Here is a 13,854-nt window from a genome sequence, read left to right as displayed (position 1 = left end):
GAAAAAGAAAAGAAAAAGTTTCATTCTCCTCTAAAGCAAAAATGGTTCTAGGAGCACAAACAAAGAAATTACATAGCTGGAGAAAAAAGAAAAGAAAGAAAAAGAAACTGAGAAGTCTCTGTCAAATAAAAGACTCTTAAGCACAAACACAATAATAAATTCTAGAATCACAAGTATCTATAGAAGACTAATATTTTACTCAAAACCATATAGATGATCCCGGACGAAAACTAACGAAGGAGGTGATTGAGAAAAGTGGATTCTTCTCATTCACCAAACCTTTGCAGGACTCCCACCCAGCAACTCTGAGGGAAAAAAAAAAAAAATCAAGCTGTTCAGCGAGGCTGGGTACAAACTAGATATTCCACCAAACCCATTTATCTGCTGTCAGAATAACCACACACTGACCTTCTTGTTCAAGGCAAACAGAAAAAGTCTGAGAAAGATCAAAAGGAACGTGATGTGGGGTTCCTTCAGGGCAGCACCACTTCCCTTGGCCGGGTAGGCAAAGGAGCTCGAGGGCCCTGAGCACAGACAGCCCAGCAGCTGAGGGGCCTCCACTGACCTCCTGCTGCTCCCACAGAACAACCCTCCCAGCTACCCCCTGGGGTTGGGGGGCCACCGGGTAGGCACAGTAGGAGGATAACAATTGTTTAAGGGTGCTCAGGAAAAGCACCAGTGAGATCTGCCCTGCCCCACGTTCCTGGGGTGAGCAGAAACTAAGCCAGACGAACATGATAAAAATCTGACCCCAAAATAGTGTTATCCTAACCCACCAGGGTATTAAAGGACCAGCTAAAAATCAGTGCAGGACTGTACAGACCTACCCAGTGAACTTCTCCTCACCTTCAGATGTGGAAACATCTCCTGTTCTGCAGGAGAAAGCGTTTATGAGCAGGACAGCTCCTTGGAAACAGAACAGCCACACATACTAAAAGGTGATCCACAGAGAACTACAAGATACTCCTTAAGGGCTGACAGTTGCTAGTGTTTTAACTAAGTGACATCTTACATGTCCATAAGTTCCAGCACACACAAACAGCTCCATGAACTTTGCTTAGGTGATGCCCAGCTCCTCAGGGCTGCAGCACCATCTCCTGAAATGCTCTAAATCGAGACCTTCACAATAATTTGAAGGCACATTAAATTACTACAAATAGAATGATGAAATCTTGATAATTGTGAAGACCACAAGCATCTTACAGCTGAGATGGTTTGCCCTGTGTGGTGGCACACCACAGTGTGACCTTTAATTAATATATTATGGTTTTTTTTTTTTTTATAAATCCCTATCATCAGACACCCTTTCCCACTGATATGGGAAAAGGTAAAATCCTTTTGTCCAGAGACTCAGTGAATTGCAGGGAACACATACAAGTAACTACAAACTGTGAGAATATTTTAGATGATGACAATGCAAAAACCCCAAATACTACAGGACTGACAATACAGGGACTGGTGGAGTAGGGCTCATCAGCACTACAGAGAGGGCAAAACAAGAGCTGAAACTGTACATTGGCTTTCCAGGCAACCTCACCTTTTTTCAAAAAGTAAGCACACCTAAAGAAAGGAAAACAAAAGCTTTGTGAAAGACTTAATGTTACACTTAAATTCTTCAGAAAATGGTGATGACCAAAGAGATTAAAATAAAACTTCTGACTCAACACATCTTAGCACAGATGTTCAGGTATTTCTCATAAATTAGGCTTTCCCCTTCCAAGCAAATTCTACTACAAACACTTGTGATCCTGTGTTTGAGTGGAAATTGCATTTGCTCAGGAAATGGAGCAGCCAATACACCACTCCAATGATCTGTTAATTGTGGACAAGTTAATCTGTGGACAAGTCCTATCTATCAAACCTCTAGTGAGAAAACAAGACACAAGTGGAAAATTGATGCTGTTGCCTGCCATTTAAATATAGTTTTTATTTAAAAACTATTAAAATATAGTTTTTATTAAAATACAGCACCTTTCTCATGACACTTCTGCTACTGCTGTAACATCTACAGCACAGCAGAGATTTTCTTTTCTTTAGATTCACCCAAGCAGTTAACAACAACTTACAGCCAAATAAAGTTCTCAGTTAGGACAAAAAACTGCAGAGTAGAAACGTGCAGCATCTCCAAGAAGAAAACTGAAATTCTTTCATTCCGGCTGGAACAAAGTTAATGGTTAATGAGTAGAGATCCCAGCTCACATGTGGCACAGCAGGCACTCTGGAGCAATCTGCATCTTGTCTGCTGTGCTCTCCTCGCAGGCTGCAGAGCTCAGAGCACATCTCCCTGCTCTGCTTTAGGAGCAGCTGCCACCAAGCAGCACAGACAGGAAGCAAAGCTGCACTCAGTGAGCTGGAGAACAGCATTATAAATAGTATTATAAAGGGGAGGGGGAGCAAAGCAACTTCACACACTTCATCAGTGACCGGTGTTTAAACGGCGAGACAGAACATCCGAGAACTGATGTTCTTTCAAGTAAGGGAGAGCAGAGCTGTATAAACATCTTGAGCAACAAGTGAGAACCGAGGACATTTATCTTGCTGTGAGAGGGACACGAAATGAATCGTGCAAAGAAAGTTGTTCACATGGCTTTTAATAAAACAAAAGGGCTTTGGATAAAATTAGGGTTTAAGACGTGCTGAAGTCCACACACACACAGAGCTCAGCCTGAAGTTCATACAGCATCAGTATAAAACTGAAATAAAAATTAAAGAACTTCATTAACCACAGTAAAACCAGCCTAAGTAATTAATGATACCGGAGATCCAAGGTGAAAACACAGCTCTCCATTTAATTGCAGGGTTTCATCACGTAAGATTTCAGGCAATACATTAGACTACTACACTGTCTACCTCTGAATTTCTTAACAACACCTATTCACTTATTCTTTAACCAAAAAAAAAAACCTGGACACTGGCTGACAACACAAAGGATCATGAAGATTCAGTCCTCCAGAAATGGGACATACACTGAGTCTGACACACCCCACACACACCCACAATCACAATGAAATACAATGTTCTATGATTTTTATGATCTAGGGACCTATTCTTAGTGCTGTTTTTTCTTTTGCCATGACAAACCTGAAAAATTGCTCAAATACACAATTAAATTTGCTGCAGGTCAAAGACAGCACAGAATGCTAAAGCTATCTCAAAAAAAATGTTAAACTTGGGTTTAAAATGAGTAGAAACATTAAGTGAACACTAAGCTATCCAATTCTTGGATTAATGAAGACAGGGTATCCACCAGAGGCCTACCCACCCCTTGTGAACATCAGATGCATCAAATTAAAAGGCAAATTAAGCATACAAAAAACCCCTTCAGTTAAGAAATACCAGACTGAAAAACCTCAAGCCTATGAAGTATGTATTTTCAGAATCCCAACTTTCACAAGGGTGTTGTTCCTTCCAAAATTCAATCATTTAAGCAGCAATTCTAGCAGATGCTGCATTGGTAGCTTTGTCAATGTGTGTACAAAACTGCTTAGGCACAATAGTGACATATTTTAAATCTGGATAAACTATTTTGGGCCATCATTTGCTTGGCCAAACACTGAAGCAGAATTCCAGAATAAAAATATTCTAGTGTTGGTAAGTTTTATCTACATTCTAGATCTCAAACTAATGCCTAAGATAATAATTAACTGACAGCTCCCCCCATAGCCTTTTTTTATTCATATAATTAAAAACATGCCTTGCTGGCATAAATCCAGTGATGAACAAACACACATTATGCACTGCCTCAAGAATCAAAGCTCATAAAACAATGTTGCACAGAGCTACAAAAAATCACATGGTCTTAAGAGACTGCTCGAGCCTGTGAAAGAAATTCTTAATAAAGCCAAATGACAAAAATCTAGAGAACAAAACCTCAGACAATTCACATGAAACACTGAACTGTTTCTGTTGATAACGTCAGAGCCCCTCTCCCATTCTGCCCAGGCCCTGGGAGTGGCTCCCTTTCAGAGGAGTTCAGTTCTGTGCAGAGCAAGCCCTGCATTCGTGTGTGATTTACCCAGCAAGGTCTGATTACAACCAGGAATCTGTGATTTGTTCATACCAGACTATAACATTATTCCCACTTATCAGTTTGTCCACCTCCAGCCTCATTCAGATTATTTCTCCTAAACGTTTCAGTGAGGCACTCTAAATTGACTGTAAACACACATAAAAGAGGGAGTGGCATTCACTAATGAGGCTCATGTTCTATTTTAATACACAGCACATCTACCACGCTCTTACATGATTAAGGCAACACAAGAAAATGGATGAAGTAGTTCAGTACTTCAAGGATTCATTCAGAGAAAACAAAGTTAAAAAAATCATAGGAGTAAATAAAATTAGTTTTGAACTGGCAAGAAGAGAGACTTCAGTCTTCTTACACATTACAAGAAAAATTCCTCATTCAATTGTGAGCCAGAATCAATATTTTTCAGTAAGAGCCAGATTCAATTCAGCTTCCTTAGCAAAGCAGCCAGTACCCAGACAGCCAGCTTCACTCCTTCTCCCCCAATTTGTCAAACTTCTGCAAGCCTCACAGGACTAAATGGAAAACAATTTTTTCCAAAAAAACTCATTAACTTGAATTCCAAATACCATAACTGCCCTCAGGAATTTTTTTTTCTTCCAATCAACTTTTCCCACTATAGGAAATATTTATCTTCCACCTAGAAGTATTTAAAAGACCCAATATGCCATTAAACCTGAATAGGCTTCAAGTATTTCCTCCAGCCTGGTAGGTTTGGTAGCATTAGCTGTTTCTTGTTATAAGGGTAAGTAAAAAAATTCAGGCAAATGAAGAATTTTGTAGTCCTTTAAAAGTCTTTAAAATCAAAAAATTATACAGAAATTAGCCTGAAAGAGAAAGGCTGTGAGGGCTTAAGTGCTGGTCCAAACCCACTGAGGTCTGCAGAAAGTCTCCTATCAAATTCAGTGATCTTTGGATTAGTCCCAAAGCACCTACAGTAGCATAGATAAGAGGCAGTGTCTACTTTTTAAAGGTATGTTTTTCCTGTAAAACAAAACCAGCTGTAAGTGATTTCAGTAACTTTAGTCTGATGAGACAAAGCAAGGTTTCTGACTTTAAATCTAATACAGCTTCACAGTAACCATCACTGCCACCAGGGAATTCTAGCTTTCAATATCAGTCTATGGGACAACCACCCCAGAAAAGAGAGATTCAGAAATCAATTCTGAAAGTGATGCTGCTTCTGTGTTAGAGCTCATGGTGAAACTGAGAAAGAGATTCATCCCACTAAGAGCACACTGACTGCTTGCTTTAGCAACAGGCAGCCAAAGACACAATGAAATAACCTGTTGAAAGTGCAAATTTTCATTAGACCACCACCATTCATTGGACAAAGTCTAATTTCTGAACCACCTTAGAAGCAGCTGCACAACACCAAATTTCAATTGTTCCCCAAAATTTTATCACAGCGCGGCAGCAGAACTAAAGTTCGTCCTTCAAAATAATAAAAAGCCACCAGTACTGGCCACATTTCCCTGCAGAAACATCAAGATGCTTCAAAACAGAGCGACACCAGATTTTATCCTGCCAGCTCCCACTCGCACTCCCGGCACTACCTACCTGTGTGGGGATGGGAAACAGCAGAAATTCTGCACAACATGTGCAGTCCACACTAACAACATCAGCAGCACAGCACACCAATTTCCTTCAGTCACAACAATTTCCCTCTTACCTTGCCTCCTTCTCTTTCAAAGTCGACATACTCCCGGGTCGGTGTCTGCCGCTGCTCCCCCTGCCAGCTGGCCGGAAAAAACTGGAGAGACAGATTGGTTCCTGTGGCCACAAAAGCCTTTTAGAAAAATCAATACAAACAGGATCAGGGAGCAAGACATTACATAAATTATGCAGGCAGTCATTTATTTTTACATCAGTTTATGTCTTAAGCCAGGCAGCATAGAGAATACTTAAAGTCAAAAACATGCACTCATCATTTTTCTTAAGTATTAAGTTACAAACATCTGATTCCATTTTGACAACATTTGCCATTGGCTGCTTCGGATATAAAATACAACATGGAATCAATACTTCTTTCAAATCAGTTTTGCTGACATTAGAATCTGTCCTTTCAGTTCTGCCTGGATACTCTGCACCAACTTAGTACCTGAAACGTTAAAAACTGCCCATGATTTTAGAGAGGTTGCCTATCTCTCAAAGTACTGCTGAGGGAAAATTAACTCCCGAGACCTGAGACTAAGGAACAACTATTTTCAAAAGAAAATGACTTGTCTCCTTTCACAACCTACTTACACCTAGAGAAACACTTCACTGAAACGTAAAAACTCCTATTTGATCATCTCCTGGCACGGCTCAGCCAAACCTCACAGGACCAAGTCCTCGTGCCACACTGAGGCACCCATGAAATCCAGACCAGCAGATGCTGTCAGGGAGAACAGGCAACTGCAGGAATTCTCAGCTGCAGCCCTTTGTGAAATCACTAAAGGGACTGACTTAATCGTAATAGAAAAAGCACACGTTGCTTTCAAGCAAATAATTTTCTACGATTTCAAATGAAAATAGGCTTCAGTTTTCTTTATAGTTCTCTGTATTTATTTGCATATCTTAACTCCACGCCATAAGGAGTACATCAATTTACAGACATGATATGAAAAATTATTTTTGCAAGCAGAAGTTGGATTTGCAGTATTTATACTCTTCTCTGGTACAGGTGAGCACATCGTCCCCTAAGAACCAGAATACTCACACATGCTCCCAGAATATCACTCTACTCAAAATCCCAGGGTTAACTGTAATTTGTTGCAATCAAACAACTGTATTGATTACCATGATCACTTAGATTTAAATGGTCATTAATCTAGAACACAGTTCTTCTTAAAAGCTATACAACTACTACCCTAATAGCTGGAATTTCCTGAGAAGCAGATTTCTTTCAAGCAACCCAGAATTCAGGAACTTTATGGCATAACTGTACTGCTACCTACGACACAATAGCTCTACGTGTTATTTAAGATAGTTCCAGTCATGGGCTGCAATGCTGTCTGCCACAGGATTAATACCTCCCACTTTGAAAGTAGCAGTGCTTTGTCTTCACTCTTTCCCCTCTGCCAAGGGAGGCTCATGCTCTGCAAGCAGGTTCCATTCCGGGCTATCCTCAATAACAGATTTTGTAAGTTTTCTTTGCCTGTTTGTTTTTTGTTTCAAACCTCCTGTAAGCATTTTCTCAATGTTATTGAAATTAATACCTGGTAATACCAGGGGAATACTGCATTGGTACATTAATATTTGTTTGCCCTACGATACTCAAAGACAAACATTTCAATCAGTGAAACAGAAGCTTTATCAAGGATACACTTGCATAAACAGGAGGCATCCAAACTGCCAGGGCTGCAGACCATCACTATCAGCCTGACTACCTTGTGCTGTCCCTTGGCCCCTCTGAGGGATTCTGTTTACCTACCAACAAAATATTATCTCCAAATACTTGTGACTGTAAGTCTTCACCACTTAGTCTGTTCAAGAACTACCTTCCTACCTCCGAGCATCTTTAGCAAATATGTGTTTTATATTCCTCAATTTATGCACTTAAAATGCCAAAGAGTGAGATCTTTTCTGTGTAAACCAGCTGAGCACTGCAGCCCTACAGAGCACCCCAGTCCTGGTGCTGGCTCAGAAGGACTATCCTTGCCTTCTGGGAAAGCCAGCCAAGTGCCCCTGCCTCTCTGCTCCCACCCCTGTGTGTGCTAGAGGGCCAGGAAAAACCACTGAAAAAGAAGAGAAAAAAAAGAAAACAAAAGTACACAAATTCCACATCCTCGTGGAGTCAGGCAGGCAACATTTAAACCATAGGGTATTTAAAAAGCTACGTAGATATTTTTTCTCTGGATTTTTGAAGCCTGTTCCCTCCCTTGGAGCAGATAAAACCATCCAGTTAAAATACTCATGGGCTTCTCAAATCAAATCATAGGCCAATACTGAAAACCTTGAGAACAGACTCGCTTCTAACCACACAGGACTACGTGGAACCCAACATTTTTCAAGTAACAAGCAAATTAAACTAAAAAAAAAAAAAAAAAGTCACACCACTAGTTTAGTTTTAAAACTTGAAAGTAGGAAAATTATAATTTTCTATGCAGAGCCTTTTAAAGCCCAGTTTGAAAAGCTATCAGACATTTAAGTCCCAAATTTTGCAAAAAGCTTATCAGGTACTACAAGGGTGACCTGACCCACACGCAGACAACGTAAATACAAGCCCCTTCCAAGACAAACCAAACACGTGAAGGTATTTTCTAGTTATCAAAGCATTACCAGCAAACATGAAATCTTATTTAATATATTTCACAGTTACTTCTCATAACACTGGTAATTACTTTTTTTATTCAATCAAGAGCTATTTGACAGACACAGCCAACACCACACTGCCAGTTCTACATTAAATCCCTAAGCTGTTCTCTCTGCTTTTTTGTCTGCTTAAAAATATGTAAGGTCATTTGCAAAGGCTCCCTTTGGAGATAAAAGAATAAATCCTTGATGTCTGGAAAAACATTCAAGACTAAAAAAAAAAAAAAAGTAAAATTACTAGCTCTTTTTAACATCAGTCATTACACACATTACATTTCTAAATAAACCTGACTACTCGCGCCCTGTTCACAAAACAAAACCAGATGTTTCAGATCAAGAAATATAGAGCCTGTTTTATAATTAAGTAGAAGTGAAAATATGTAGAACAGGCATCACTGGTTGCTTCCAAGGGCTGAAGCTGTGGTAGAAAAAGACAGCAGCAGGCTTAGAAGCACAAAGGTGAAACTACAGTGATTTCCTACTAATACAAATAGCTGCATAGGCTGCATTAGCAAGCTGATTTATAAGCTACATGGGGTTTTTTTGGTGTGGGTTTTCTTTTTTTTAGGGAGGGATTCGAGTATATTATGCACTTTCACCTGTGCAGGAATTTCCAATGCTAGCCAACTATGTCTTCCTTACCTACCTATTGTTTCCCTGGTGACTTCTTAAAGGAAGCAAACATGCACTACGAAAATTGAACGTAAAACAAACAGTAAAATTAAGAACCTGTCTACAGAGGGCCTCTCACAAGATAATATTACAGGTTCTAAGACCAGTGGTAACAAGCAGGGTTAAGATTCAGCTAAAATAAAGTTACTCAGTAAAAGGTAATCATGTTCTTGAGTGTGTATCCTTTTACTGACAAATGCAAATGATGAGATCAGCTAAAGTAATGGGTATTTAACTATTTTTGTTTGGAGTACAAGAGTAATTTCATTGTGTGTAAAAATAATTTCATTGTGAATTGACTAGCAATACACATACCATGTGAAATTAAAGAATGCTCATAAACCAAACTTGGTGAAAGTGGGGTTTATTTTCTATTTTACCTCGTCTTTCACTATATACTGTAAATGAAAAAGAGGTTACTTCTGCATTTTAATAGACAAGAGTTACAAACTTGACAATGCTATGAGCTACTGATCCTATAGAAGCAACCTACAGCAGATCAAATCAGGAAATACCGAGGCAGTTCTTGACTACTCCGAGCCATACTTCATCTCACTTCTTAATTCAGAAGAGAGCAGTCTGTAACTAACCTTAATGAATGAGAGAAACGGGGCTGAAGTTGCAAGTTTCAAAACCTAATTCTAAAAGCATTTGATTTAGCTCACGAATACATCAAACAGCTCACCCAAGGCTTTTAGATAGCGCCTTCTGAACAATGTTACTCATTTCTGAAGGCTACTGTTTCCGGAGAGGGGGGAAAAAAAAAAAAAAAAAAAGAGAGAGAGAGGGCAAAAAAGCTGAATGTTGAAATAAGCAGCTCGTAGCTGCAGCACGTGCCCAGGGACGGAGCACAGCCCGTCCGCCCTGCCGGGGATCTCCTCCCTCCCCTGTCAGCCGGCGCTCCGGACGCGCTCCGTGCCCGCCGCCGAGCGAGCCGGCTCCTCGGAGCGGAGCTGCTGCCGAGGCGGACAGAGCGCTGCCCCCGACGAACCCCCGCTGCCCCTCGCTGTGTCACCCCGCTCCTGGAGGAAAACTTTCCCCCCGTCCCGTCCCGCCCGGCCCCGACCCCTCCGGCCCGGGCCCCGCGCAGCCCCCGCCCCGAAGGCTCCCGCAGCTCTGGGAGCGGGGCCGGGCGCGGAGCGGCGGCGGGGCCCGGCGGGGCAGCGCGGCGCCACTTACGATCTCGGAGCGGCCGTCGCGGCAGGCGTTCTGGAAGCGGGCCTGCCTCTCCTCGTGCGGCCGGTCCCTGAAGCCGGTGTATTTAATCTGCGGGGAGCAGGGCGCGCAATCAGAGGGGCCAACCCCGGCGATAAGGGGGCAGCGGAGTGCACTGACTGCGCGTCCCCGCCCGGCTCCGCCGAGCCCCGGGGCTGCCCCGGCCCCTCCGCGGCCCGCGGAAACTTTCCCCGCGCAGGGAGGGAGGGAGGGAGGGAAGGGGGAGCCCCGCCGCCGCCTCACCTCGCACTCGCGGCTCAGCTTCCTGAAGAACTCCTCGTTCTCGAACTTGCTCCGCTGGTCGGGGACAACCCGCGGCATGGTGGTGGGGCCGCCGCCGCCGCCGGCTGCCCTCCTTCCTCTCCCTCCCTCCCTCCCGCCCGCCCCGCGCTGTCCCAGCCCCAGCGCTCGCCTCGCCCTTTGTTAGCCCCCGCCGGCGGCGCCCCCGCTCCCCTCCTCCCGTGCCTCCTCCTCCTCCTCCTCCTCCCGCGGCGCACGCGGAGCAGCCGCAGCCGCCGCCGGAGCCCGACGCTGCCGGAGCCCGAGGCCGCCGCTCCCGCCCCCCGCCCGCTCCCTCCCTCCCTCCCCGCGCTCCGACTTCCTCCCGCTCCGGACTCGGCCCGAACAGCCGCGCCATTCACAACTCCGCGCCGCCGCCGCGCATGCGCCCCGCGCCCGGGCGGGGGGCGAGGGGCGGTGAGGGGCCCCTCAGAGCCGGGCCGGCCGGGCGGGTCTCAGCCGAGGCTCCCACCCCGCTCCCTGCCCCGAGGGGAGCGACCGCATCCTGCGCCCCGGGGGCGATGGGGCGCGCCCCCCTCCCGGCGGGGACCCGGCCGGGCCCCGCACCTGCCGCGGCGTGAGGGCGGGCGGTGGGCGCGCCGTGTCCCCCCCGCCGGGGCGGCCGTGAGGATGGGGCAGGTGGGGAGGGACAGCGCTGGCTCCGCACCGGCCTCCTCTGGCTCCCTCCCCCGGGTCAGCGAGGGCCGACCCTGGGGGCAGCATAAAGCCTGGCGGACCCCCAGCATGGTCCCAGAGCCCCAAGGATGGTCCCTGCACCCCAAGGGTGGTCTCTGAGCTCAGGGATGGTCCCTGAGCCCAGGGATGGTCCCTGAGCCCAGGGATGGTCTCTGAGCCCCAAGGGTGGTCTCTGAGCCCAGGGATGGTCTCAGGAGCAGGAGCACCCACCGCCACCTCAGGAAGCCCAGCAGGGCTGCTCGCTCTCTTTGAAGTCATGGTGTCAGCTCAGAGAAAAAAAAAAAAACAGCACTTTGCTTCCCCAGCTCTTGGAAAGCTCACTTTCATGCTAAAAACACATCAGCCTGAACTTTTGATTCTTCATCTTCACAAATATCCATTTTACTGCAGCTAATTCAATCATGAAGCACAGCAGGACATACATCACGTGTCCCTAAATCCCTTTTTTCATACATACCCCGGTTATACCCCAATAGCTCATTGCAGCTACAACTTCCTTGTGAAGGGAAGTGGAGGGGCAAGCAGTGATCTCCGTGGTGACCAGTGAGAGGACCAAGGGAAAGGCCTTACGTTGTGTCAGGGAGGTTTAGGTTGGATCTCAGGAAAAGGTTCTTCCCCCAGAGGGTGGTCGGGCACTGCCCAGGCTCCCCAGGGCAGTGGGCACAGCACCAAGGCTGCCAGAGCTCCAGGAGGGTTTGGACAATGCTCAGCCACTGAGATCAGGCACAACTCCTGGGGATGTCCCACACAGGGGTAAGAGTTGGACTCAGTGATCCTTGTGGGTCCGTTCCAACTCAGATTTTTTCCCTGCAATCACTCCTCTGGGTTTTTAACAGCTCTGAAGCATCATAAGAATGGCTGCACGAGCCAAAAAGCTGTTGGATTATTGCAATACCTATTGCCAACATAAAAATATTAGAGTGTATTAGATCTTTTGATAAAGAAATGAGGCTTTCTAATCTCTCAGTATTACAATCTTAACTTTACACGTAGTCATGCAAATTGAAGAGGGCAATGCTAAGGTTAGCCAGAAGGCATGATTTGAATGAAGTATGAGCAAATTAATTAAAAAAATGAGGGAAGTGTCTGTATCCCCTAACTAATTATATACAGACTTCATAAAAACAAACTTTAGACTTTTTTTCTAAATGTAGAAAATATGCTTAATACATTTCTGATCAATAGGAACTGCAGATTTAGGCAATAACTCTGTACATGTTCAAGCTGTATCTTCTGATTTTTGGTATGTTACTGTAATGCAGATATATGGGTAAATTCAGAAGTTAAAAGCACTAAAAGAACTGTTATAAAAGGTTTTTTCGATAGTAACCAAATCTGAAAAGAAAATACACTGAGATTGAAAACATAAAATGTTATGTATTATCTTGATTCATTTAGATTAATACCAACCCTTAAGCAAAATTCTCGTGAATGTCAGGCACATTTAAAAGGTCCCAAAATAAGACATTTAAAAAAAAATCCATATCACTATTCATCTTACAACGAGATCAATACCAAGAGCATAGGCCTGCAGGAGAACTGCCAAGTTCATAAGGCAGAAATCTGCTCTCTTAACCTCCAATAATCTTTCACTACTTGCTAGTATCTCAACCAGTTCCACCTCCTCACCCCCCAAAACTGACTCTGCCTTCTTCCAAACTACAGTTTGCAAAAAAAAATTACCAAAGTCAAAAGCAAGACGAGTGGTTGTAAAGCCCTGGAATGAAAACAGGAGACAATATCACCTAGCAAGTTTGGTGTTCTGACCTTGGCATATATTTTTCAAGACTTTGGAAACAAGATCAAGTTTGTCTGCTTTCCCCCATGCAGCTCTTTGTTTAATATTTGTCATCCCACAGTTTTCATCTTTCCAAAATTTTTATTTTAAATAAAGTGAGTCACTATTATCAGAAAGTCTGATAAAGTAAGAGATCAGACACTGCCTCTGTCTGTTGCCTCAGTTAGGCTGATGCAGAAACAGGACAGCTGGAATGGGTGAGACTGAACATAGTGGCACAGGATCATATTATTCTTCTGAATTCATCCACTTTCTCTACAATAAGCTGACCCTCACAAAACAAAAAGAGCTTTTGCTCTGCAGAATACCCTTTTAGCAAAGGGAACTGATTTCTGTATATTGTAACAGATATATCTGTGAGGAAACTATTATTTTAGGCCTGTTTTCCCATCAAGGAAAGCTACAAAATCACACCAAATCCTCCTTTCTCTGCCCCACGCAGCCCCCAACATTTCACAAGGCAATTCAGGCTTTAAACACAGAGAAGTTCCTATTGCTTTGTTCCCAGCTAGACAGAGGAGAGGCACACAAATTAATGTCTTTGCTGCAAGAAAGGCTAGATCCTAATTTGCACAGTTATTTACCCTGTTTGGCCAGAGTCGCTGGCCAGTGGCCAGGCAGTCAGCACAGATCAGAGGCAGCTCTGCAGGTGGGACTGGGGGACAGGAGAGGGAAGGCCAAGGTTATCGTGCTGGAGGTGGGATACAATCTCATGGGAATTCTGCAGCTCACCAAACATCTTTATTTGTTTTTCTTTGCTTTTAGCACTATATCATCAACACCCCAAAACAAGCTAGAACCTTTTTCCTTGTGCATAACCAAATGGGACTGCTTCCCAAAGGCAGCTGGGGGATATCTCTGCAAACCATTT

The 13,854-nt window shown here is 44.1% G+C and overlaps 1 protein-coding gene across 3 annotated transcripts in view; it reads right to left on the bottom strand.

Annotated features, from left to right (window-relative positions):
* The window catches only part of CBFB (core-binding factor subunit beta), a 40,012-nt gene extending 29,425 nt beyond the window's left edge, over positions 1 to 10,587 (bottom strand). For all 3 annotated transcript variants that reach the window (XM_051771255.1, XM_051771254.1, XM_051771256.1), the window contains exons 1-3: positions 10,454 to 10,587; positions 10,175 to 10,261; positions 5,700 to 5,816 (exon numbers count right to left, since the gene is read on the bottom strand). In XM_051771255.1, coding sequence (XP_051627215.1) covers positions 5,700 to 5,816; positions 10,175 to 10,261; positions 10,454 to 10,531 — 282 coding nt within the window. In that variant the 5' untranslated portion in view covers positions 10,532 to 10,587. The remainder of the gene's footprint in view (positions 1 to 5,699; positions 5,817 to 10,174; positions 10,262 to 10,453) is intronic.
* Between the last annotated feature and the right edge of the window lie 3,267 nt (positions 10,588 to 13,854).

This window comes from Manacus candei, unplaced genomic scaffold (genome assembly GCF_025592945.1).
Source record: "Manacus candei isolate 608988 ecotype Guabito, Panama unplaced genomic scaffold, ASM2559294v1 h1tg000131l, whole genome shotgun sequence".
Taxonomy (NCBI): domain Eukaryota; kingdom Metazoa; phylum Chordata; class Aves; order Passeriformes; family Pipridae; genus Manacus; species Manacus candei.
Note: the sequence above shows the minus strand (reverse complement) of the source record. Positions and strands in the feature narration are given on the sequence as shown.